This window comes from Ascaphus truei, chromosome 2 (assembly GCF_040206685.1).
Source record: "Ascaphus truei isolate aAscTru1 chromosome 2, aAscTru1.hap1, whole genome shotgun sequence".
NCBI lineage: Eukaryota > Metazoa > Chordata > Amphibia > Anura > Ascaphidae > Ascaphus > Ascaphus truei.
Genome location: NC_134484.1, coordinates 229,613,170 through 229,641,040, shown reverse-complemented (window position 1 = coordinate 229,641,040; position 27,871 = coordinate 229,613,170). Strand labels below are relative to the sequence as shown.

Here is a 27,871-nt window from a genome sequence, read left to right as displayed (position 1 = left end):
GCACATCCACGTGTTCAGATCCAGCCACGCCCCATCACACATCTCGTCCCTGATTGGCTGCGCTATGGAGACCGCGCTAGCGAGCGAGTGAGTCTGATTGGCTGGCAGCCGGTGGTGATTGGTATGTGAGGAGCATGAGAGTGACTGGCCTGCTCGGGAAGTTCTCTCGGTGACGATATAGTGGCCGTGTCGCAATAGTGACGGGCTAGCAGTATGGCGCTGCCGCTCCAGGTCGAGGATGAGCGGCGGCTCATAGAGCTGCTGTCCGTGTGCATGGTATTGATGGGGGCTGTGGCCTATGCCATGCTGCAGTTTATCCAAGTACCTTACGGCCGCTACTCCAGCCCGTTGTTCGGGCCCGCGGTGCCGGTCCGCTGGGCCTGGTTCATCCAGGAGTTGCCCTCCCTAGTTGTGCCCATCTACTTCATGCTGCACCAACCCGAGCACGGGGCCGCCACCGGGGTGCTGATGGGAGCCTTCATCTTACACTACCTGCACCGGTAACTAACAGCAGAGGATTTTTCTTTCTGGGATCACATCTCCCCCCCCCCCCACATCTCTGTTGTCCCCCCCATACACACACACACACAATATCTCTTCTCCCGTCCCCCCCACTGGTGTGAATCTAGAGAGAGGGGTGAGTGCCCCCCTGAGTTTATACATTTATGATAATGTCTGTATGTTACTGTTTTAATAAAATAATTCCTGCACTCCAGGCTGCAGGACACCTCAGGATGTATTATGGTATGAGAACATCCCTTGAAAAGTTTGGGGACAGATTGAAGGAGGTACAGCCTCAAAGATAAGTTGCCCCGCAACTGCTCATTTGCCCCTTACAGGTGGCATATATTGAGGGTCCAGTGATGCTCATCATATTATGTATGAATTATACAGGCAGCGCAATATATATATATATATATATATATATATATATATATAATCTATATACACATACATACATAGTTATGGTGGGTAAAAAGAGTGACAGAAACTCCACAATAAAGCGTATAGCAAATGGAAATATTTCTGTATGCTCACTTGCATGTCTTCAAAGGGTCTGCAACCCTGCCTTTCACCATTATCACCCAGCACACAGTGCTTCCACTGCAGCAAAGAATTATGGGAAATGACATGCAAATGAGCTTTTGCGTGCTGCATTTCACAGCTTTGAACGCAGCCTGGGTTAAGATGCATAGCCAGTAAATCCACCCACAGACATCCGTTTCGACCTTAATGGGTCTCATCAGTGGGGTTGGTTACACTGGCTTTGCAAAATTAAGTTATGCTGGGTAAAAAAGTGACAAAAACCCTCCACAGTAAAGCATAAAAGCAAATGGAAATATTACTGTATGCTCACTTGCATGTCTTAGACAGGTCTACAACCCTGCCTTTCACCGTTATCACCCAGCACACAGTGCTTCCACTGCTGCAAACTAACCTTGAAAGGCAGGGCTGCAGACCTGTTGAAGACATGCAAATGAGCATACAGTAATATTTCCATTTGATCTACATACACACAGTGCTCGACAAATCCGGTCACATGGGGCAACTGGATTTTGACCGCTGGCGATTGGTCCAAGCAGCGCACGTGGTTCTGTTTAATTTCCCCTGCACACGCTGAAGGAAAAAAAAAAATCCCATCTGATTCGTGTGACACGACCTGGCACGCTGCCATTTTTTTTTTTTTTGCCACACATCCAGGTTCTACATGAGCCTGTGCATGGAAGCGGCCTTTCTTTTCAATCATGATCCTTCGTGCGCACGTCAGTACTCTCCCATGCCCCCGATGTCCCCTGTGGCCCTCCGATGTCCTTTGCTGGACATGGGGATCTGGAGCGGGACTTCCGGCTCCAGTTAGGCCCGCGGGATTTGGAGCGCTTCCTCACCCGCTCTCCCGCGAGCAGCTCCGTTTCTTGTAGTGTGTGTGTGTGTGTGTGTGTGTGTGTGTGTGTGTGTATGCAGACACCCACCGTCAGTCACCTAATCAGTCACCTGCCCACCGTTCATCACCTCCTGACTCACCTCTCTCTCTGTCTCTCTGTCTCACCTTCTCTCCCTCAACTATGTAACAAGGACTAATTGTAGTATAATGTAATACAATAAATAAACTTATGTCAAAAACGAATGTTGTTCTTACTAAGAATTTATTCAATTTATTTATTTTTTTAAAGCGGGGCTGGGGGCGGGACTATTTGGCAAGAAGATTTTTTGGTTCGGCGAGTAGATTTTTGGGTGATTTGTCAAGCAATGCATACAGGCATACCCCGCATTAACGTACGCAATGAGTCCAGAGCATGTATGTAAAGCGAATATATACTTTAAAGTGAAGCACTACCTTTTTTTTCCATTTATCGATGCATGTACTGTACTGCAATCGTCATATACGTGCATAACTGATGTAAATAACGCATTTGTAACAGGCTCTATAGTCTCCCTACTTGCGCACAGCTTCAGTACAGGTAGGGAACCGGTATTGCTATTCAGGACGTGCTGACAGGCGCATGCGTGAGCTGCTGTTTTCCTATTGAGCGATATGTCCTTACTCACAAGTGTACTTAACGTGAGTGTCCTTAAACCGGGGTATGCCTATATACATATACATTTTATATGGAACCCATATAATCAAATGCTTGGCTGCCAACGGTGGAAGGCGACAACCTCCACTGTTGGCAGCAGAGCATTTGCTTATATGGGTTCCATGTAAAAATGGATTTCAGGCAAAAGGTAACATATTGTGTGCTCATTTGCATGTCATTTCCCAGAATACTTTGCTGCAGTGGAAGTATTGCATGCTAGGTGATAATGGTTCAAATGTAGGGTTGCAGACCTGTCTAAGGCTGCGCTTATAGTGCTGTCGCTGGCGACGCTGTGACTCTGCGGTTGCTGTAAAAATCAAATTGAAGTGACACAGCGATAGCGACCATGCCGTCGTGTCGCGCCTACTATAAGCGCACGCAGCGGCATCAATACATTTGTCACCATGGCAGTGGGCACCGTAGGGTTAACTCTATCCTCAGCTGAGTAGGACAGGAAATGGAATTCTTGCAGGTAGGCCATAAATGGCCCCTCCCACTACCTGCAGATAGTCTTTTTCCTGTCCTACAGCTAGGAGTAGAGTTTATTTTTTAAAAGGACTCACCGGACTGTAGTTATTGCAGTCAAGCCAGGGAGTCTCGGCCTCTCTACCCCTGAAGCTCCATTCGATGTACAGGCAGTCCTCGGTTATCCAACGGAATCCGTTCTGGAAGTAGCGTTGGATAGTGAAACCGTTGAAAGTGAGTCCCATGTTAATCAGTGGCGGTGTGTAAGGAATCCGGTTCTGCTTTTGGTTATAGCCTTGCAGAACTGTGCATTTCTAATTACTCCCTCTGGCAATCTATAAGCACCTGTGCTAGCTATCTCTGCTGCCCTAGCCGGTGCTCCGTTATTGGAGGAATTCTCACACACCTCCCTCCTGTGATTGGCTCACTGCCCTTTATATACTAGGCTTTAGCACTGATTCAGTGCCGAGCAGAAATCCTTATGGACGTTACATGTGTTCTGCCACAAGCCATCTGGTTTGTCTCGTGTGTTACTAACAATTTCGCTACGCTCTAGTTTCTAGTTCTCGTCTCTAGTCCTGGTTCCAGTGGCCTGCTGTTGCTCTCTACGCAGAGGCCTGTGTTCCTGTTTCCTGAAGGCTTTCTGCTTCACTCTACGCAGAGGCCTGAGTTCTGCCTGCCTGGATTCTGCACTCTCCCCTAGCAGAGGTTACCGTTTGGATCCAGTGGCCTGCTGCTCTCTCCCTTCGCAGCGGCCAGCTTTGGACTTCTGTGCTGAAGCACTGGTTTACCAGTGCTGCCTGGCGGTGTGCCCACTCCGGTTAGCCTTCTACTTGAAGTGGGACCTACTTGACTTCCTGTTGCCGATACTCCGCTCGGATAGCGTTGACCCTGAGGTCTGTAATCCTGACCCTGGCCCGTCCACTAACTATGCTACCTTCTCCAGTCCCGACCCTGCTATGTAGGACTACGAACTGCGCAATCCCGATCCGACTACGTGGTCTCAGGTCGGTGATTATATAACCCCACCTCAGCCCCGCGGTCCGGTCCTGGTTTGTGGCGAGCACAACCGGGACACGGTGAGCGTTCGATAACACATTCAGGCATCGAAAAACGGCCGATAGGGAAGCATTGTAATGCGTTGGATATGCCATTCGTTGTAAAGTGAAAGGTTGGATAGCGAGGACTACCTGTACCATGAGTGGTAGCAAGACTGAGTCCCTGGCAGTACCACGGATGCTTCTTTGAACGCAGCATGCAAACAGTTGGGCTGTAGAGCGGATCGGAGGCTCAAATTAATACCGCACAAGCGTCTGAAAACGCAGCGGAGTGGGGGAGACAGACCGGCAAGGCGTCCCATGTAATTGCATAGTGTGCGCGCTATGAGCCCATGCGCGAGAGCCTAGTGCTCCGATTTGACGCATTGACGCTGACGTGACAGCGATGGCACACAGAGCTGTGTGAAGGGATCCTGGAAGCAGCCGCAGAATAGAACGCTCGGCAGACAGGAGAAATCAGCTGCTAGAGGCTGAAAGAAGTTTGGAGGCCTGCATGGAAGCTGGAGGAAGTAAAGGGTCGCTTCCAAAAATTTGGTGACTCCTTGGCTTAGTTTGCTCGAGAATAAAATAGTGTTGATATCATGGAACTGAAAGAAGTATTGTTTTTTCACCTTGGTACTATGGTTATACAACCGGAAGAAGGAACTTCTTAGAGGGCGGCAGAGTCCCTGCATCAGAAGAAAAAAAGCTGCTAAAAAAACTAAATGATGTGCAGCCTGTTAAAAGCCAGTGTTAGAAGCCAAGAAGCATTGTGCAGACTGCCTTAAAGCAGCAGCAGGAGAGTCAAATGAACACGAATACTTTCCTAGCATGGATGAAAAATACAGTAAAGCAGAGTGTGGAGTCTGCGGTGCAACAAGCAGTGAAGCCAGCGCAAAAGAGAACAAGGTCTCAGACCAGCCTGGATAGAGTGAGAGACTCCTCATTAGACGAATCAGAGATGATATATCACCAAGCGTCGGAAGGGGAGTGTGATTCGTCAGAGCAAGAAATGCAAGCTGAAGAACCAGATGAGAGACATTGGAACTAGAGGATACAGAAGAAGTTACTCAGAAATCCGATACATTATTTGGGGCTAAGTAGAAGAAAAACAGATGTTTTCCAATTCATCAAGTAATCAAAAATATGTTACAAATGGAATTGTCACCGCCGGATAGAAAATGAAATATTCCCAGAAAGTTTAACAGAATGTATCCTTTTGTACAAGAGGAGGTAAAATACTGGGAAATCAGTCCTAAAATTGATGCAGCAATTTCCAGAATTTCAAGAAATACAACCATACCAGTCAAAGATGCAGCATCACTCAAGGATGTAATGGATAAAAAGATGGATAGTGTTTTGAATAAAGCATATGTGACAGCAGGTACAGTATGCAAACTGGCGATATCAACGACATCGGTATCGAACAATGCGTATATGAATTGCTTATATAGAAGAAGCATTGGAAAAAGGAGTCGAGAACTTCTATTCTAAAGCATTGTCAGAAATTAAATGGGCAGCCGACTGCGTGGCTGGATGCGGTAAGACAGGCAGCCAAGTCAATGGCCTATACAGTAACAGCTAGAAGAGCGCTATGGCTCAGACACTGGGTGGCAGACACAGCATTCAAAAACAGTTTATGTAATTTGCCCTTTGAAGGACAATTTCTATTTGGGAATAAATTGGATGCAATTATAACCAAAGCGTCAGGAGGTAAAAGCACATTTTTACCACAAGAAAGTAGAAATAGAAGATATGGCCCTCCATACCATCAGGCGGAAAGAACACAGTATAGGGAAGCACGAACATATCGTCCTGGAAGACCGTTTTAAAGACACACGTCATGGAGAGGCGGACAAAACAAGCTTTTTGGGGGCACCAGAGGGAGTTTCGTAATTTCCCAGAGGAAAATTCTCATTAAGGTCAAGGGGTCCAGCGGCTTTCAGTTGGGGGAAGACTGAGCCAATACAAAGTAGCGTGGAGTCAATCATTAAGAGGTGGGTACTACAGATCCTTTCAGGTACCACCTGGAATTCAAGAACATTCCAAGAAGGGATATCCAAGACATTGGAATCCAGACAAGAAAGCTCAGAACAGCGAACATCTCCTCAGCAGCATGGACTACTAGGGAAATGTACATGAACACTAAATGTGGTAAAATGGGCAGGTCTACACCTGAGACCATTACAACAAAATATCTTCCAGCAGTGGATGGAAATCCCAAAGATGTAAAACATGAAATATATATCTACCCACACACAAAGAAAGAACTAAGATGGTGGGAAAATGCCTAACACCTATTATCCATGCGTTACACCAGGTTACAATGGGTAACTATCACCACAGACGCAAGCAGCGCAGGTTGGGGAGCCCAGATGGGAGATCTACTACCAAAGAACAGCAGTTACCATCAAACCTGCTGGAACTCAAGGCAGTGCAGAAAGCACTGAAAGCATTCCAAAGCCAGGTAAAAGATGGAAATATACAAATAAAATCAGACAACAGAGCCGTGATAAAATATATCCAAACAAGGAGGAACAAAATACTGATGAAACTAACATCAGAGATTCTATCGTGGGCAGAAGGCTATGTTACAGATATAAGAGCCATACATATACCAGGGCCAGGAAATATTACAGCAGATTTTCTCAGTCGCAACCTAATTCACCCAGGAGAATGGTCATTAGACAACCAAGTATTCCGCAAATTGGTAAAACGTTGGGGCAATCAGAAATAGATCTGATGGCTACTCGCCAAACAGGTGGAGAATTATAGTGCAAGGCACTTTCATCCCAGCGCAAGGCACACAGGTGCCCTCAGTTTCAAGTGGCAGTTCAAACTGGCATATCTTTTCCCTTCAATTCCTTTCATTTCAAAGATAGAGGAAGATCAAGAGTGATCAAGCAGAGGTGATGCTGGTGATATCATATTGGTTGAGGAGACCATGGTTGGCCCATCTCATAAACATGGCAATAGACACCGTGGAATCTACCAAACATCCGGGGACTGATGCACAAGGACCAGTATATCACCCAGAGCCCTGACAATTGGCCTTGGCGGCTTGGTGATTGAGTGGAAGACTGTAAGAGACGTGTTCAGAGGTACGCAATGGAGACCGTTTAAAGTGAAACTAAAATTAGGCTTTATTGCGCCTGTCCCTTTTAACACAGCAAAACACATGAAAATAAGCCAAACAAAAAACCTACTCCACTTTGAGAGAATATCTACACATGTAGTTCAGCCCTCTCTAACTGGGTGGATAGCTAAGCTATTTACCAGCCCCAAATATATAAACATATATACAGATATCTAACAGTCCCATAAGAAAGTCTTATCTGTATCTTGTAGCTGTAGGGGAAGTCCTCTCTGCTCTCCTTGTGTGCTATAGTAATATAAGGATCCAGGTTTAGAAATCTTCTCCCCTTTGTCTTGCTGTCAGCCTGCCGTCTCTTTGCAACTCAAGACATCTGTCCTTCCTGAGTCTGTCCCAATTGTGAGCTCAGGAACCCTCTCCTCCTGTCTCTCAGAACAGGCTTTTTCTGACAGAGTTCTGATTAGGCAGGTGGGGTGATTGATTGCAGGTGTTCAATTAACCAGCACACTGCTGGATTAGAGGCAAGATTCTTAACAGGGATAAGTCCCTGTTACAAAGACATTAAGAGAAAAGGGATGTTCAGATAGAACAATAAAAACCCTGTTGGAAGCAAGAAAATAAGTCTACATCAACGGTATACTACTGAATTTGGTTATGCTTCAGAGACTGGTGTGTTAAACAAAAATAGAAGGTTTTTTCTCTCCAAATACTGTGACCCTAGTAGAATTGCTACAAGAAGGGTTTGATAGAGGACTCCGCCTCAGTTCATTTGAAGGTGCAAGTTTCTGCATTGAGGTTAAGACCGCAAATCAAGAATAGAGTGCCAGCATGGGATCTATCACTAGTACTGGATGTTCTCACAATGCAGCCTTTCAAACCTATAGATCAAATACCCTTGACGTTGTTATCATGGAAGGTTGCATTCCTGATAGCTATTACATCAGCAAGGAGAGTGGGAGAATTGCAAGCCTTGTCTTGTAAAGAACCGTTTCTGGTCATCCACCAAGATAAAGCAGTGATGTGACCAGTGTACCATTTCTTACCAAAAGGGGTTTCTCATTTTAATATAAACCAAGAAATTGTAATTCCCTCATTTTGCCCCAAACCAGGTAATAAGAAGGACTACAGTCTGTAATAAAATAAAGTGGAAGACTTATAAAATGGTTGAAACTGATATTGGCATTTGGGTTTTTGATTTCCCTCCCTACATAATACTGCTGGGGTATGTCCCTATGGTGCCCACTGCCGTGGTGAACAAGAAAGGAGAACATTTAACCAACTTACTGTAATTTTCTTTTCCTGGACCCTGTCAGTGGGCACATATTTACCCTCCCTATTTATGCCTACTTTATATCAGTTGTATTTTTCAGCTATGGGAGAATCCAAAGACTATCTGCAGTTTAGTGGTATGGGCCATTTATGGCCTACCTGCAATAATTCAATTTCCTGTTATGCTCAGCTAAGTTATGGAAAGCAAAATACCCGGGCGCTACCTGTATGAATAATAAGTACGGGATATAGGTATAATAACAACCTTAGAAGTTCGTAAGGTATCCCTCCGCTTCTTTGGCTCCTCCTGTGACTCAAAAAACCCCAAAAAGGATCTACCCGGGATCCTTAATATTACAGGGAAACAAGAGAAAGAGATGGGGGAGCACAGGTGGAAGGGTGAAATGGAATAAAATATGGTTCAGGTGTGTTAAGCCCTAAAGCAATAACAGTGGGGTTTTCAAGTGTGTATTACATTTTAACACTCACGCGGCCTTGTGCAAATGCTGTCGCATCAAGGTATCTTTTGGTCTTCTCTCTGTCTTGTAGATTCGTTCTCCACTCTGCGTCTGTAGACTTCTTCTCCTTCTTCTTTGGTGTGGTATCACCCTCGGGATAAACGAATAAACATATGAGCAGAAAGCATTCACAATATTATAATGTCCCAGGGAATACAAACAGGGTTAAGATATACTACAAACACTCACACGGACATGTGTGAGTGCACTCTTTGGGGAGGCTTCTTTAGACTCCAGGAAACGATACCGCCTCTCCAATAGAGTTTAGAAGGTCTGTAATCAAACTCAAAAATATGACAAGCAATGGGAGGTATATAACAGGGTACTACTACTCACACGGCCAAGTGTGAGAACCCACTTGGAATGGTATCTTTGTGCTCCTCCTGTAGTCCCCGGATCGAAATTCAAAGCGAGATAAGGTGATGAATTCTCACTCCAGAGTGGTAAGTAAAGGTTTTAGACCCAGAAGGTAAAAGCCAAAGTTTTTTTAAAACAGTTCACAGAAAAGCACCGCTGACTCAACAAGTGAGCCGCGCTGTAGCAAATAAAAAAGCCAGTCTGTAGGGAATATAGTGCAGGACTCGTGGTTTTGCAGCAAACTCCCTCCGCGTCTGGATGTAGTGCTGCGCTTCCCTTGTCCCACTCCCGACGGTGGCTGCAAAGGTTCAAAACATTGGGGGGTTTTGAGCTACGCGTTTCGCCCTTTTTGGGCTTCCTCAGGCTCCGTAGTAAGAAAGGATTTGGCTCATGGCTCCTACTATATATACTGCGGCCGGCCAATCTACCACACCCCCACTCTGCTGTCTTCTATTACATCGTTGAAGTGGGCTGTTACCAATGCGTTCCTAATTGAAGGAGCATTACGCCCCATCAGGTGGTTTTTAATCAAACCTCTCCTGTCGTCACATATTCCTTGACTTAGTGCTAAGTAAGAGAACCTCTATAGAAAGTACAAGGCTACCTCTATAGATGATAGACTGTTTATCAAAACAAAAGAAAACTTGTGTGGTGTTTGTTTTAAAAATAGGGGGTTAGCTGACAGATGCATACAATAAAACACTTCTGATGTGTTGGCTCATTAGTACAAATGAAAATAGGGGGATAGCTGACACATGCATATATTAAAACACTTCTGATGTATTTGCTCATTGATAAAAGTGAAACGTATAATTCGATGATAAGCTGTATAATTGACTCCCTTTTTTGAAGATCAGTATGTTATTAAAATGTACAGTCCAATCCACACAGTGTGATTGACATAGATTTACATAGTATAACGGAATAGGTGATTATCCGTAAGCATAATAAATGTTCTAAAAAACATGTTTTTTCAGAATTTTTATTAAAAATCCTAAACTCATCTCCTGAAATATGGTATAATGAGTGACAGTGATCTGAAAGAGAAACAAACACTGATATCAGTACACTATATACTTGTTATAAGTGTACCTAAAGTGTCAATTTTATCAAGATTTATGTGACGTCGTTCCTTTTATTCTCCGAGGGGGGGGGGAGTGGGTGGTTGAATTCGCTGGAGGGATGGTGAGACGTATAGGTGCTCAGATGAATGCTCCCAGGTCTATATCTATGTTTAGACCCTTAGGGGCTAAGGTCTGTAGTCTGTATATCCAGTACGTCTCGCGTTGTCCGAGTTTGGTGAGCTGGTCTCCACCCCTCCAATGTGCATATACCAAAGAAGAAGGAGAAGAAGTCTACTGACGCAGAGTGGAGAACCAATGTACAAGACAGAGAGGAGAAGACCAAAAGATACCTTGATGCGACAGCATTTGCACAAGGCCGTGTGAGTGTTAAAATTTAATACACACTTGAAAACCCCACTGTTATTGCTTTAGGGCTTAACACACCTGAACCATATTTTATTCCATTTCACCCTTCCACCTGTGCTCCCCCATCTCTTTCTCTTGATGCTCAGCTAAGTATTGTGTGTGTGTGTGTGTGTGTGTGTTTCTCTGTCTCATCCAGGAAATTAAAAAATAAATTGGATCTGGCTACATTAGTCATAGGTAATTAAAAAGCACAACGTGGTTAACATAGTGCAACTCTGTGCACGTTTTACATTGCTCCTGCTGAAGTATGACGCTATACAATGCTTTGTGGGGTCTTACTTTGGTGAACACAAAATAACAGTGCTGCTTACAAAGACATCCTTCAGTGCCTGTGGTCTTTCGGCATCACGTCACCCCCAAATTTCCACTCTTCCCACAGCAGGAGGACAACTGTTTTTATGAAGCCTAGCTAACTATGGCACTGTAATTCTGTTTTGAGGACTGACTCCAGTCTTCTGGCAAACCGTAGACCAATGTCATTTGGCCCAGGACAACTCTGTTTTTAGGTGCTTTAACAAACGTGGTCAATGACCATGGCAATATAAATGTTCAATCATAGGTTTTTTTTAGTTCTTGTAGAAAGCAAGAAAACGGGACAGGGTGCAGTACGCATGACTTATCTGTGTGTCTCCATGTTTTTCACAGGACACTTATCTACCCTTTACTGATTCGCGGGGGGAAACCAACACCATTAGCCTCATTTACCCTTGCCTTTCTCTTTTGCTGTTATAACGGATACTTGCAAAGCAGCTACCTGTGCAATCACGCTGCCTTCACCCCAAGCTGGACGCGAGACCCTCGCTTTATCACTGGTGCGTTTGAGAGAAATGTCTTCCCTGCAGCAATGTGAGAAACCATGAGTGGTGGAGCAAGGTCACAACATCAGCTTAAAGGAGTAATGAGCTATCCTGGTGATACATCTTCCCCCCCCCCCCCTTTTTTTTTTTCTTCTTAATAGGTTTGTAGCATAGGGTCTCTGGAAATTAACCACTGTGATTTCATCTCCGGGGACCCTTTGCTTCCTGAGATATACCTCCCATAGTGAGTGCCAGTATCTTTATGCTATCATGTGGCCCAATAGGAAGCCGCAAGGGATGACTTCATGGCTTCCTATTGGCCGACAGGACTCAGGAGCTTTAAAGCCACCAATTTGATAGCCTGGTCTGTGCTGCTACTGGCAGCCCCTATAGAGATAAGTATCCCAGGAAGCAGGGGGTCCGAGAGCTGAAATCAGTGCGGTTCAGATCCAGAAGACCCCTTTCTTCAACCCTGGTTTAAAAATATATATAATGTATCCACAGGAGTGCCTTTTTAATGAGATGGATGGGCCTGCTTCATAGTTTAAATATATGAAATTGCAAACACATTACATTTAAGTGTGTTAACATACTTGGTGCATGTATGACTTGATGACCCTCTTCTATTTTGTAATCAATAGCTATAGTCCTATATTTAACCAAGATACGTGGGGCCTAGTAAATATCTTTCCAAGATATATTTAATTTGCATAGGTACATTTTTTTACCTGTCTGTAGCCAGCATTTTCTTTTGATAAGAGTTTAGTCCTTTTTGCTGGCCCCATCGGTCTGTACTTTCTACAGTATATCCATGTGGCTAGAATGAGCATAAATTGTCTTGAAGTGCATGGAAGTATGAGGTGATTGACAGACAGAAGACTTTCTTGCTGTGTCTGTCAAGCTCTGCTAACTTCTCCCCAGCTGAGTGGCATGGACAGTTGATGGGAATTACATGAGGAGATTGAGTTAACAAAAGGTAGAGAATAGGAGAAGATCCAAGTTTGGTTTGAGAGGGGAAACCGGTGGGGGGGAAAAGCAAATGAAAAGCAGGGCCAGGGGAGAGAGAACAGAGTGCTACAGTGGCAGAGGTACACTAAATCCTCACAAAAGCACCAGCCTTCATCTGTCCAGATACAGGAAATAAAAACCACTTTCCCTTTTATCTCTTAGCATGCAATGCTTCCACTGCAGCCAAGGATTCTGGGAAATTAAATGCACATGCTCACTCTCAATGTCAGCTTGTACTTTTGTGCCCATTTTAACATGGACCCCTATAAGCTTATGCCTGCCACATTACACAGCGTTTCAGCACAGCCTGGGTTAAAGAAGTACATAGCCAGTAAAACCTACCCACAGACAGATGTTTCGACCTTTTGGGTCTCTTCAGTGTGAGGCTGGTTATACTGGCTTTGCAATGTGAAACTGGAATAGGGTTCAACCCCCACATTATACTGTATAAGTTATGCTGGGTAAAAAAGTGACAGAATGATTTGTATACATTTAAAATACTTTTTGTGGGAATATATTTTGTATACAAATAAAATGCATCTTTCACAAAGCCTGGTATCTTAGGGAAACTAATATGCACATTATTAGTGGAGTGTGCCCCTTAACTATTGAATTACAATTTAATTTGTGTAAAAAGTAGATTTAATCTCGGTGCTATAAATCAGTGATTTTTCAGAACTGGTGATCTCCACACAATCATCCAATATTCGTAATAAAGCTATTATTGCTGGATTTATGTTGTAAAATAAGCTAACAGCCTTATGTATTATATGTAATTTTTTTTTTTTTTTTTTAATACTTATATAGGTATAACAGTGTTTTTTAGTGGGATGTTTATCAATATCTACTCTGATCACATATTAAGACATTTGCGGAAGCCAGGAGAGACAGGCTACAAAATACCCAGGGGTAAGTAACCATATTGTGTGATAGTTTGGCAACAAAGGCTAGATTCACTAAACCGTGGAAGTACAAAAAAATGGGGAAAACCCTATTTTGATGCTACAAACACTGTTTGTCTACTGTAACAATGTCCATGTATCAATCATTGGAAATAAGACCACTGAGGTACAGTACAATAATGAAAAGTAAATCCGGAGTCATAATGGCTGAATTAGTGAAAGTCCCTACAATAAGCCAATTGTGTGTGGGATAATGCGGCAGCCACCTCACCTGAATTCCATCCGGAGGCAGCAAACAGCGGGGAAAGACAGAATGAACAAACCACCCGAGGGTTGTGCCTGTGTCACCTTCCGCTGTAGGTGAGTGGTGTGCCGTGACCACACTGGCGATGAAGGACCAGAGTGCTGATGCAGGGAAACACTCACAGTGCAGATGATCAGCTGTTATGCCTGGGGTCCGTAAGGCGTGCTTCGATACCAGAGAGGTAAGCAAAAATAGGAGCGATAGGAGGTAGAGCACAGCAAGATAATATAAGGGCTGGAGGCAAAAAAAATTAAAATAAACTATTTATTAAGCATGAGAGCCACAAAAATCGGACACATATATTTAAAACACTGACACGTTTCCCGCTGTGGAAGCGCTTTATCAAAGAGTAACACATTCTCCCGCAAACACTGTTTAAATAATGGTCAGCCAATAGGTAACGCACAGGATGGTAATTAATTATGGATTGAAGTCCAGCACACCAGGAATGTTTTTCAAATGGTAGTTTGTATTGAAGAAAAATACAGGCACCTCAGCCAACGTTTTGGTCTGGGGAGAGCGACCTTCCTCGGCTGAAAAACATTCCTGGTGTGCTGTCTCCAATTTGCTTGACTTCCATCTGGTAATATTATTACTATTTCAGTTTATGGGATAAGCATCTGGATTCTATATATAATTGTGTGCTGGTTGTTGCTTTTTACTATATATATATATATATATATATATATATATATATATATATACTGATAGTCATAGACTGTATACATTAGTTTAGTTGGAGGTGGCAGTATGCCTGCTTTCCAGTACACGAGGAGTTAACCCAGCTGATTAAGCAGTCCACAGGTGATCCTAATTAGTAAGCTCACCTGCTTTTAAGAAGAGGAAATGCCTCTTGGGCAGCAGTCTCTCTCAGACACTGAGAGAGGACAGAGGAGAGCTGACAGACAGACACGGGCTGCTCATATTTACTGTATGCTGTCCCGAGGTGAATAAAGCTCCCAGGTAAGGAGCCAACTGGTGTTGAACATTGTTGGTCTGGTCTAGGTTAGCTAGCCAGCCAGGTAGATAGGCTGCACTTCTGTTTATAGAGAGCGTAGATAGAGCACAGCCAGGGATGTGCTCTATCTACGCTCTCTATCTTCAAGTACCTACAACGGATGGACTGCACGCCGCTGACGACAAGAGTGCCCCTTGGATAGTACAGGTATAGTGCCGCAGTGCCTTATTTTATTCCTGTCTATCACGGACATTGTCCCTTTATTATTATACTGGTTGGGTATCACTATGTGTTCATGGTTGTGGATGTCAAGCCGACTCCACTAGCACACTTATCCCCACCAGTTCACAATTAACTTTATTGGGGGCACTCCATCGCTTTTCGGATTAACCCATTGTGGACTTATGCATTTGGATATTCCATTTAAGGGACTGGTCACAATTTTAGAGCATCACATATACCCTGTTCCTTGCACTTTTGTTTAGTTGGTTCCCCTAACGTGGATAGGCTTTTGGTTTGATGTTTTGTTTTACTTAAAGGGGTAGAGCACCCATTGTTTTGTTATATTTGTTGACAATTAAAACCACAACCATATTATTTATTATTATTTCACCGGAAGACTTGTGTTGCCTCCTCACTAACCACGGACATCCTGCCTCAATATATTGAGTCAATCTATAGAATGTATATATTATAAACACATTAACTTGTAATATACAAATCTACATGCATAAATAGCACAATGCAAAATCCATTATTCTAAATGAATCAAGTAAAAGGTTTGAGAACATAGATGACAAAGAATATGGGTGACTTTGAAGAACATCTTTAAAGATAAACAAATAAATAATCTCTGCAAAGGACTAACACAGATGCATTCAAAGTCATCAAATCACAGAAAATATTTAAGCTCCCAATCAATATTAATACCTGAAGGATGCAATGTATTTAAACTGAAAATCCAAAACATTTCTCGTCTATTGATCATGCCTATTCGCAGTGCTCGACAAATCCGGTCGCCAGGTCGCCCCTGGCGACAGGATATTGCCGGCTGGCGACATGCCAAGCAGTCCGGTAACTGGATACTGGGGAGTACAGGTATATATAAAAGAGAGCAAACACAAGCATATAGTGCAAATATGTCTGTTCAAGGGTTATGGTTCTTAGAATAAAATAGCCCAATGAGATTTCAACTTACAGATTTCTCAAAGGACTCGTCCTTTCCAGCCTCAGAGGGATCCGTTCTTATCCTGACCATAACGGGCGCAGTACAACAGTCTACTTGCGGGAGCGGACACATTTGGTGAGGATATTATCCCAATCTGCTTGATTTGATTTGCAGAATGTGAGTGCAAATTTTTATATTGATTTTACAGATAAAAGTCATAACAGTCTGCACTATGTTCTGTGTTTCTTTTTCATCCTGCTAAGGTCCCACCACATTTATTCAAGGGTGATTTGGATGTTAACCATCAATCTAACAAAGATACCTTTACATACACGAGTCCTTTGAGAAATCTGTAAGTTGAAATCTCATTGGGCTATTTTATTCTAAGAACCATACCACTTGAACAGACATATTTGCACTATATGCTTGTGTTTGCTCTCTCCTATATATACCTGTGCTCCCCAGTATCCAGTTACCTGACATTTCTTGGATTGAAGAAAACAATCTACACGAAGGGTTGAAGCTGCATTTATTTCTTACTGTGTCACATTCACTGACGTTTTCACATTTATACACTGCTAATATTATTCACGTGCACTTAAGTCACTGGAATTAGATTTAAGCGCCACTCTTTAACTATTTGTTCGACATGCCAAGCAGCCACACTGTTTTTAATTAATTCCCCTGCTCGCGCTAAAACAAACGGGAAAAAAAAAAACCCCCTTCCTGATTGGATGACTTAACTTGCTGGCCTGCTGCCAGGATTTTTTTGGCAGGCAGCCAGGCTCTATGTGAGCCCGCGCTGTGACGGTGGCCCCTCCCTTTCAATCCTGTTGCAAGGAGCAAGAAGGTAAGTAAGCCTCATGCCTCCATTCCCATCCCTGCCACGCCTCAGTTCCCTGCCTATCTTCCCTTCCTCCCTGCCCTGCTTAAATTCCCTGCCCTGCTTAAATTCCCTGCCTCTCTTCCCTTCCATGCCTCTCTGCCATGCGGCGAAACCCCACCGTCGTGCGGCGAACCCCCCTGCCGTGCGGAGGCCCCCGCTGCCATGCGCGAATCACCCCCCCCTCCTCCTTGCAGAGGCCCTCCTGCTGTGCGGAGGCCCCCGCTGCCATGTGCGACCCCCCCCCTGCCTTGCAGAGGCAATCCTGCCGCGCGGAGACCCCCGCTGCCATGTGCGACCCCCCCCCTGCCTTGCAGAGGCCATCCTGCCGTGCCCATCCCAGATAAATAGAGATGATCTATATATCGCCTATAGAATATAATATGGTGCCTAAAAGGGTTGTGATCACTGAAAATAAAAATCGACTCCCGCAATCCCATAAAAAGATTAGCATGTGAAGGTGCGAAAGATATGCCCATAGCAGTGCCTCTAAGGCCTGGGACATAGTAGGATCAGCCTTGGTGACCCGTGCTGAGGCGCGCTCACGCTCAGCACTGAGCCCCTGCAGCCGCAATGAGAGCGGCTTTAGCAGGGGCTCGCGCACGCTTCCGCAAGCGTGCGGAACCGTGTGTCTTAAGAAAATTTTAGATTTGGCGCTCGCCGGAGCGCAGGGCCGGTCACGCGAGCGGTTCGCCCAATGAGGGTGAACCAGCTCCGTGACGTCACTGGCCCGAACCCAGACACGCCCACGGACGGCGCGCACTCTAAGGCCAGGGAAAGCACCGCTTTCCCTGAGCCTCAGTGCGCCTCGCGCCACCGCCCGAGGCCTAAGTTGTAAATAAAATTTGTGAGTCAAAGCTGAAATAATTGTGTAAGTAAAAATGTGTCTAAATCCAATAGCAAAGTGCTGGTGAGAAGTTGGATCGTTTGAGAAAAAGTTGTATAGCAGCAATGAATATTATTGCCTTTAAGAATGACAAACTGCAGTCTGCTTTGTCATGATTTTGTCATTTTAACCCAGTGCATAAGTGGGGTAGCTGAATTACCTCTTAAAGTGCTTTCCTAGATATGCCTGGTTATGCTTTTATTTTCTACACCAGGGGTGCACAATCTTTCACTGCTGTGCTTCCCTCCCTGCTCATGCCCCCCCACCCCCCCCCTCCTTTACCTTGTCTCCGGCGTCAAATGACCCCGCGGGGTGACGTCATGTGACCCGCCGCATTGCCATGGTGACACATCGCTGAAGACAATGATAGTTGCAGAGGCCTCACACGATCCCCCGGCATTTAATTTAAATGCCTTGGAAGAGCGCAGGGCATCTGCAACTGCCGCGCCCCCCTGAAAAATCTTGCGCCCCTTGTGATAGTGAATGGGTAACCAGACTGTCAATAAAGGTATTAAGCCCGTCTAGTTACCTCTGATCCATACTTGTGATTTTAGAGTGTCAGCTCTTGAACCGGTTTATTGTACCTGCAATGTATGTAATTGTGCGACAAAGAATTTTCCGTGTTTTACCTTTCCAGGAGTGCCAGCAAGCAGAGATTGCTAGGCTATGAGTTTCAAGTGGGGTTTTACGGAGAAAGTCTTGTCAGAATGTGTCTAGGTAGCCAGGTTCCAGAGTTGCTGGATACCGCAAAAATGTACCCAGGAATCAGGTCGGCTTCTCGGATACATTGAGACACATTGCTCCGGCAAAATGTGCCCTGTAAAACGCTTTCGCAACTCACCGTTAGGATTCCCTGCTTCAGCACAGACCAGAAAGGTAAATGGAGCATAGGGATGTGTGGTATCCCTGAAACGGTCAAGGGGCCCCTAGTATAAAGGGGGATGCCCAGTTAATGCCCTGATCACCCAGAACCTGGTATAGGGGATATGGGGGTACTCCAACAATAGATAAGGTTGCTAGGGTTTTTAATAGTCTAAGTCCAGTTTTCAGTGTGATTGTGTGGGGATAAGGCTGGTGAAAATGAACCTGCACACTTTTTGATACTATTCCCCATAACCAAAGGACTTAAATAAAATGTACATTCACTATTTTTTCTAAGTATAAAAGTACAGATGCTTGTGCACGGTATATGAGCTGGGGACTTCCAGGTCCACGGTTCTGAGACTATGTGGCTGCCAAGCTTGGTGCCATCAAGTCTGCTCGGGTCCCGGACATGAAAGCCTCAGAGATTGCCAAGGTGTTAAAGCCATTTGGGCAGCGGAGTTAGACTCAAGTACTCACATCCTGGGATGAATGGAGTCATCGGACCACCATTTGCCCAATCCCGACTTTGAGGTGCCTAACTCCGTGGATGGCTTCTGACTGACAAGTGGCAGAGGTGCCAGGTTGGCGCATGCCCTTGTCAGAATCCGAATCCGTGCTTGCCCGGCTTAGATAGACTGGCAGCGCTCTGATAGGCTGGTAGGATTCTTCCCATGCTAGGATTGGCTGGAGTATTACATGAATGAACTCTGAAATACTATAAGAAACCCTCAGCCAATCCGGACGAGAGATTCACTCAGATTCTAAGCGCCAAGACAGCAGCGGCAAATTCAAAATCGCCAAAAAATTCCCACTTTTCGGGGCCAAATTCTGAGAGTAGAACATAGCGGTCGCGGCTGGGATTGCAACCCGAAAAGAGTACCAGGACGTTTGGTAATGTCTCCCGGTCAAGAGATTTCAGCATCTCCAGATCAGATACAGTGGTGATGTCAGGAACTTCATGCCGATTTGAGTTCCAGGACATTTTGGGACAAGTCCCGGTCAACCTAAAGACTTAGTTTTATTTCTTAGTAAGTGTGTTTTCTTCTGTATTTTGTAATCCACTGTGTGTATGTCTGTTTCTATGGAATAAATGACAATTTGTTTTACTATCTTGTTTTGCTCAGTGATTGATCCCGGCAAAAAGGTGTAAATACCCTTTCTCCCGTGTAAGGAATCGGGGAACACGTCCTATATGGTGTGTTCCCTCCTTACCTGCTTCATCATTGCTGATTGTGCGCGCATCCCCATTCTGTTTACAGAGTGCACGCACAGCTCTTCTAGCCGTGCCACGGAGCCTAGCTCCACCCCCTGGGTGCACTGCGCTTCTCTTGCGTATGGCGCACTCACGTGACGCCGTGCACCGCTCCCCAGCTGCGTGGCAACTACTCTTGAGTGCCCCATGTCTCCTGCAGCCTATGCTGATCTCCGCAGAAGCCGCACCTCTGTTCCGCCCCCAGCCTCATTGGTTCCTGTGTGCTACTTAAGACTTTCACTTCCTGATTGCTGAGCATAAGTCTTGTGACCTTGTGCTCCTGCATTTGTTTTGCCTTGCCTTGCTGTGTTCTCTGTTGCTTTCCTGTGTACCGACCTGGCTTGACTTTAGGACCCCCTCTGGATAAAGACCCCGGCTTGTACCTGACTACCTGCACCTCTCCATTCCAGACCTCGTCTTACGGACAATCTACCACTCTCCTGGCTCCTACCCTAGACCACAGCACAATGGACACTGACCACCCCACTGGCTCCAACCCCGGACTCCGGCAAGTACTCACACTAACCCACTCTCTCCAACCCAGACCCGGCTACGCTGACTATCGACCCTCCAGGCGTGCTCCCGCTGCTGTCAGTGCACAGTCTTGTACTTTCCCACCTTAGTACCGGGGTCCCCATTGTTCGTGGTGAGCACAAGTGTTACAGTATGCTCAGCCAAATGAACGTGGACCCCTCTGTGGTAGACCAGGCCTTAGCCTCTATTGCTGAGCGCTTTCAATATTTTGAGAATAAGATTGATTCCCTGACGCAAGATATTTCTTCTTTGTCTGCACGTCAGTCTCAGTCCAGAATTATCAGACCAGCAACTTTCTCTGATCCTACCTCAGAGGTATCTTTGCCCCTGGCACCCCGTCTTCCTACGCCCAATAGTTATGTGGGTGATCCCCATGGCTGTAGAGGGTTCCTCAACCAATGCGATATACAATTTGAGTTAATCCCTTCACGTTTTTCTTCTGATAGATGAAAGGTGACATACATTATTGCTCTGCTCACCGGAGACGCCTTGGCATGGGCTTCCTCCATCTGGGAGCTAAGACCGTAGCTTACATAGAACTTTGCACGTTTTAAACAAGAGTTTAAACAAGTCTTTGACACTCCAGGCCGAAAGGTCACTGCACTCTGTTTCATATTTCACAGGACAATAAATCTGTCGCAAGGTACGCCCTCGAATTCAGGACCATTGCCGCAGAAACAGGGTGGAATGAAGAAGCTTTATCCGCAGCTTTCTGGCAGGGTCTCTCCGAACCACTCAAGAATGTCAGTTGTTAATTTAATGATATAATGCTGCTGATCTGTGTTGCTGGTTGCTACATGAAGGTGTTCAAGTGGTGAACTCGCAAAATAAGGATGAAAACGACGGCATCAGTATATTAATGCAGGGGTGTCCAAACTTTTTTTCCCCTCTTTTTTTCCCATTCCCCCTGCTTGTGCCCCCCCTTCCTTACCTTGTCTTCGGTGTTGTGACATCACGTTGCCATGACGAAGTTATGTGACCTGCTGCGTTGCCATGGCGACGCATCGCCAGAAGCCGCCAGAGACACGGTAAGGGAACTTACAAAGGCCTTGCGCGCGATCCCTGGCAGTTCATTTAAATGCTTTGGGGAAGAGCACAGGGCCTCTAAGCGCAGTGCCCACAAGTTTGTACACCCCTGTATTAATGCATGAAAACACCATTGTATATTTGACGGAGCGGCCTGTAGGAGAGGTTCATTAAGAGTCCAAAGAATGCATTTTAGACTGTACCAAAACGTTGAGTGGTTTATTTCTCCACAAACAAAACATTGGGCACCCTGTCACTCTAAGGCAAAACACAAAGCATAAAAAGATAGCCTACTCCACCTTGGGAGACTTACTAAATAGTACAGACCCTAGCTACCTGTCTGGTTAGCTAGCCCAGTGTAACGTTGCGAACTGCAGGACAGGATATGGACCGCCAGGGCAGAGGTAGGGACTAATACACCGACATCAGAGGCCTGGGATGCAGGGATAGTCGGGTCCGGTTCCGAGTTCGCGGCAGGCAAAACAAAGGCAAGGCAGAGATCAGACGGGACAAGGTACAAGTACTTTGCACAAGCAAAGTTGGATAGCAACTGCCTGCTACTTAAAGGCCAGAGGCAGCTTTTTTTTTTAAATTTAATGTATCAGCACGATTATTGCGTCTTTGAAATCTTGTGGCACCTCAGTTTTGCTCCAAAAGATGTTGTATAGGCCTTTTAATTGATTCACGACGACTTCTCCACCCGCTTTTAGAGCTTCTGCGGGATGGCATCAATGCCGGGTGCTTTCCTATTCTTTAGGCGTTTGATTGCTGTTCGAATTTCTTCCTCATTTGGTGGGTGGTCAGTTGTATTGCTTGGAAACTCTAAGTCGACATTTTCTATTGGCTTTTGGTCTTGATTTGCAGGGTGCGGGCGATTGAGCAGCAGGTTAAAATGTTTCTTCCACCTTTCTAGTTTGTCTGCAAGCGATTTTTATTTGTGCACCATTTTGATCCTTCAGACTTGATGTTGTCCTGAAATTTCCGCTGCAGCTTCGTAGGGTACTATAAAGGAGGCGCACGTCATGCTTCCTACTGGCCATTTCTTGGGCCTTTGAGTTCCACCATATTTCTTTGTCCGCTTTAAGCTGACACATTTTAAATGCTACTAGATGCACAATCGCCAAAAACTGGAAACAACCTGTTCCCCATCTTTAAACCAAATAAATAACAAAATCTGGTATATACTCTGCATGGAAAAACTCTCAGCCTACCTAAACGGTTCCACTTCACAATTTTCAGAAACTTGGGCTCCTTGGTTTTCGACATGCAAGTATATCCCCATATTTAGATTAGATTATTTTGAACAGAGTGATTTATGTTGTATTTAACCTGTTATTTACTATGTTATATGGTTTCAAATGCTGTCCCCTTCCCCCCTCCCCTAATAACCATCCCTTCCTAATGTGTATGTTTCCCTTCCTTTTATCTTTTTGTACCCGTTTTTTATTTTTGAAAAAATTATTAATAAAAAATGTAAGTAACAAAAAAAAAATGGTATCACCTAATACTGAAGAACTGATTGATTTATTCTGATATATATAATTTTGCTTTTGTATTTCATGGTTTTCCCTGTTTCAGTCACTAATTACTCCAGACTACAGTCCCCAGATAGCCTTAATAGTAAATTTATAGCCTTTCATGTTCATGCAAGAACATGCTATTATTAGTATTATGCAGCGGTGTATTTATTCTGCTTCCAAAGAGCATCTAAAATTGCATCCTTCAAATTATTGGTTATAACCTTACGACGGGATCCATCATCAAAGTTCACTTTTCTGGGCCACTCGACACAAGCTAGAAAGGCACATGTACTGGTATGCCAACTGTGCTAATCTGTGGTTGTCCCGTGCAGTGTGCAGCATACTTTTTCAAGTTTCCCTTGGTATTCTGGACAGAGGGATAACAGGGATACATCTCCGTCTCTGTGGTTTATTTACCACAGGTGTGTTTTTGAGAATAGGCACCAGTAACTGCTCTAGGATGCCACTTTCCTGCTGGTCAGTCTCGGGAGGATGGGGGGAGGGGGTCATAGTCCTTTTCATTCAGTGATGGTATTGTGCTTGTCTATAGTGGCTATCTGGGGATTGTTGAGGCACATGGGAGACAGAGGATTCTTCCTCCAAATGTGGTGCTCTCCTGAAAGTCTATCCACAAGTGTATAGAGACCATCCATGCACCGCACAATATGATTCACCTTCTCTAACATGAGGTCCATTTATTTTTTTTTACGAGTGAGTTAATTCTCTGGTCTTGTTCGGGTACCTGTGCACATTCAGTGGCAGGTGTGGCCATCACAATTGTTAAACAGAAAACCACTTAAACGCAATGCTATCCCTGAATAAGGTACCAGTAAAATTATGCTGGGGCTTAGTCTGATGTGGTGCACGCTTGAGGTTGATGAAAGGTGGGATGAGCTGGATCCGGCGTGGAGTAAAATGGGTTTGGTTGCAATGGGGCCTTCCATGATCTTCATTAACCTAGTCGTTGCATCTGCAAGCTTAAATAACAAAAAAAAGGACATTTACTAAGGTGTCCCTTGTTTACTGTCAAGACTTTTATTTACATTCTGTAAAACCCAGTTTTGTAACATCAAGGCAATTGTACACGAGTTTACCTACCTGTTGCAGAACCAGTTTTCTATGAATGTTTGATCGCTATGGTTTTTGCTAACTTTTTCTGCCACATTGGTCCCATAGCCTGCCCATTTGTCACTTATGTTGATCGAACAGGGTTTTCTTTGCCATCTGGTCTGTTCACGACTTATTTTGTGGATAACGGGTCATCTGGCATTATCGTCAAGAATTCTACGCTTTCTTAGAACATGCATTGCTGTAACTGGTACAGCTTTGAGAAGGTTCTTGCAGCGATAGAAACTAAATGTATCCATCATTTGAAGCAAAAGATGAAGAGCGGAACCACAGTAGTGAGACGGGTTAATGAGGTCATGACTATGGAGAAGCTTACGGCCATGCTCCAAAAGAAAATGCTCCAGTTCTGGCACACGTGGGACCCCTGGATCGAGAGATAAACCCCCAAAAAGTCAAAGCACCTAGGTCTAGCAGCCACCCCCAAACAATTGGAGAGCTACACCGGGACACCTCTGGGCAAGCCCACATACCCCCTCCCCCTCTTTCTCCCCCCCCCCCTCCCATGTTTGTCTCCTCCTCCCCCCCCCCCCCCTCTCTTCCCCTTACTCTTTTTCCTACTGAAAACGGAAAACTGTTATTGGTCCTTCTCTGGAAATAATGTGCAGAAATGTTGTGGGCCCACGACACTACTGTATGTAAATTTATCTGTGACTGTGACCAATAAAAATATTGTTACAAAAAAAAGATGAAGAGCGATGCAGCAGAAGAGATCTGATTTAAAGCAGAACTTTTTGCGGTTGTATGCCACTCTAATTTGTTGGTGCTTTTTATAAACAAGCGATTAATAATTATCAGTGTTCGACAAACCTATACATTTGCTCGCCCCGGGCGAGTGGATTTAACCCCCGGGCGAGTAAATATTGGCCCAAGCAGCACACGTTTGGTACTAGGTGGCGAGTAGATTTTTTTGTGTGGCGAGTAGATTTTTTGGTGATTTGTCAACCACTGATAATTATGATTGGACGTCTATTGGAAAAAGGTGTTAAAAGTTGATCTCTTTCACTGTGGCAACCATCACACCTAAAGGGTACAAATGTAAGGTAGGTATGAACTTAGGTCCATTGTGACGAGGTTTCAAAAGTAGGACTCCTACTACTGTACACTGATAATTGTATGAAACTTGCATTATTACAGCTAAATAGACACTATATCCACAATGACCCAAAAAACAGAGTAGTCTCAAAATAATGCAGATATACAAGGAATTCTCAACCACCAGAATACAACGGTGGCTGTGGCAAGGGGACATCCAAGTGACACATTGGGTAGCATGTCTCCATGCTCTGTTCTGGTGTGCCCCCGAATGCAAATGAGTCACATTAGGGTCACTCAAGGACAGAGCACAGTGACACAGCAAATTGCCTTGAGCCTTCATATGCTGTTCAGAACAAGGAAGTACCGCTTGTCTCTTTGTGGGAATGGGCCAGAAGAAGGGCTAAATAGCCTGACAAGGTTTGCCCCCCCTGCACCAAGTTTGTTGGGGAATTTATGTGCGTGATTTTGCATGCCGGGATTAATTCAGTTTACCCAGGCCTATTTTTCAGATTTTCTTCACTTATGACATCCTTGGCCTCTTTCTTTTACAGTATATGGCTGAAAACAGTGACTCTGACTTTGTGCTTGATGGATAGTAGGCTCTATACCTAATTCACATTGCCTTGCATAAATATGCCATTTGCCTGTTTCTTTCAAACAGCATATCCTTTTTTTGCCCTGAACTTAGCCCATCTGCACTGTTGCAATTATAGCTAGTTCAACAATTACACACTGGAGACCTCTCTTCCCCTTTTATACTTCATCCCACCTCTCAACCCACACAGACACAACTTACCTTGGGGTGAGGATGCTTGTGGTGCTGCGCCTGTCTGGAGCATAGCAGTAACCGGGCTGCTGGGGAGCTGCAGGGTCACTGCTGTGTAGGGTGCCGCTGCGCCTGGGGAAGTTTCTCCCCTCTCCCCCCCCTAGCGCCGTGGAACCCCGGTTGAAAATCACTGGTTTGGTTAGTTATTTAAATGATATCATAATTGTTATAAATAGCATTTTTGAAGAAACCTATCCCTCTCAAGTGGTTGGTGCAATGTTGGGCATAATGATCCTATAAGGAGTCTTCCAGTGGCGGAAGGGGTTTTATGCCTTCGTAAATATTTTGTGATTGAGACATGTTTACTGTTTATAAAATAGTCCTAACCAAATGTTCTGGTTTCATTATTTTACCATTTTTATTCGTGAACTTAATAATGTTCTTAATTTTCTGTAAAATGTGCATATCCCAATACATTTTTAGAATAAACCTGAATTGTACACAATCACTGGCAAGTGACAACAAATAATAAACTGGTTTATGATTTTTTTTTAAAAAGTGACCTGGGTCTCAAGGTTGTGCTCTCCTTTAGCAAAATCTGTAAGCACAAATACTGAAAAGATGAATACTGCATAGAGTATATCACTTTGGAGTAACTACTGCAGGTCTAGATTGATTTATGTTGTCGTGTGCTATTTTATATGAAGCCATGGACTGTAGTTTTAAGTTTATTTATTATGTGCCCGATTCTTTAGGAGGATTGTTTGAGTATGTTTCTGGGGCAAACTTTTTTGGAGAAATCCTTCAATGGTCTGGATTTGCCATCGCTGGATGGTCTCTCCCAGGAGCTGCATTTGCCATCTTCACAGCTTTGGTTCTCACATCACGAGCACAACAGCATCACCAGTAAGTACTGTATGTGCTTTAAACCAGAAATCTCTTTTTCCGTTTTCAATCAATTATAATGGCTCATAATGTCAACTGTATATGATTTAAATACCTAGTGGTAGAGCCAGATTGCAATTATATATCTAGTTTACTTGAATCCGTTAGCATTGATATATATTTACCACAGCTTTGTTCTGTTAATTGCTTATCTTCCAATATTTATGGGATAATTACACTTGATATCCATGTGATACCAGATATCAGTGTCACAAATACAGTATATGATGAAAAATAGTAGCCATCATGAATGGAGCTTTTTACCAATTAAGACGCCCCACTGACAAATAATCGTACAAATAAGTGATGGCATTTTGGTCAGTTAAGAATTGTGCAGATGACAATAAAACAGTTGCATATAGATGAATTAAGCAAGAGCTATGTTCTCATAATAAATTATTTCTATTTTCCCAGATGGTATCTTGAAAAATTTGAAGACTATCCTAAGTCCAGAAAAATAATTCTTCCATTTCTATATTAAAGTGCATGGATCTGAAATATATGGTGCAGTACTATAAAAACCTCTGGGCCGCTTATTTTTTTTTTTTTTTTCTTCAAGTTGGGTTTATAAGGAGGTATAATTAGTACAACCATGTAATTTTTCTATTTTGTTGCTGTTCTAATACATTTCTGTTTATTTGATTGATGCCATCTCTATCGTGTCAATAACTCACATAAACCAGGGTATGCATGCGTGGATATTGGAACACCATATCTAAACATCTATTTCCTTAAGTAATAGTTTTGCCCGAATTATTATATTAATTCTTATAAGCCAGAGATACTTCTATAGATGGATAACTTATAAATGCATCTATATTCTTATGCCTGGATAAGACTAAAAACCATATATTTGCTAGTTAATTCTTATTAGCCAGCAATACTTAGATGGATACGTTATAAATCTATATTTCTACTTCTGGATAAGGCTAGAGTCGCTAGACATTATCGGTAACAGCACTGAAGCTTTTAAACAAAAAAATACCTCAAGGCTTCAGGTGTCGTTTTTTAATTTTTTTTATATATATAAACACAAAAAATAGTTTCACAACTGAACTGTATGTAAAATAAATAAATGTTTTAACTCGA

The 27,871-nt window shown here is 44.0% G+C and overlaps 1 protein-coding gene across 2 annotated transcripts; it reads left to right on the top strand.

Annotated features, from left to right (window-relative positions):
- The first annotated feature begins 116 nt into the window (after positions 1-116).
- SRD5A1 (steroid 5 alpha-reductase 1) lies at positions 117-27,871 on the top strand. 2 transcript variants are annotated; one of them, XM_075585944.1, is made up of 5 exons: positions 120-500; positions 11,452-11,618; positions 13,419-13,520; positions 26,593-26,743; positions 27,197-27,871. In XM_075585944.1, the coding sequence occupies exons 1-5, from the start codon at positions 214-216 to the stop codon at positions 27,261-27,263; spliced, it is 774 nt and encodes a 257-aa protein (XP_075442059.1). In that variant the 5' UTR covers positions 120-213; the 3' UTR covers positions 27,264-27,871. The 2 variants fall into 2 exon arrangements, with proteins under 2 accessions (XP_075442060.1, XP_075442059.1); XM_075585945.1 differs by lacking the exon at positions 13,419-13,520 and having other exon boundaries at positions 117-500.

Excerpts from the sequence above, each read along its gene's own strand:
- SRD5A1 (XM_075585944.1), top strand. The coding sequence starts at position 214 with ATGGCGCTGCCGCTCCAGGTCGAGGATGAGCGGCGGCTCATAGAGCTG. Across the intron at positions 11,619-13,418 it reads AGACCCTCGCTTTATCACTG|GTATAACAGTGTTTTTTAGT; the intron begins GTGCGTTTGAGA and ends ATACTTATATAG. Across the intron at positions 13,521-26,592 it reads AGGCTACAAAATACCCAGGG|GAGGATTGTTTGAGTATGTT; the intron begins GTAAGTAACCAT and ends CCGATTCTTTAG.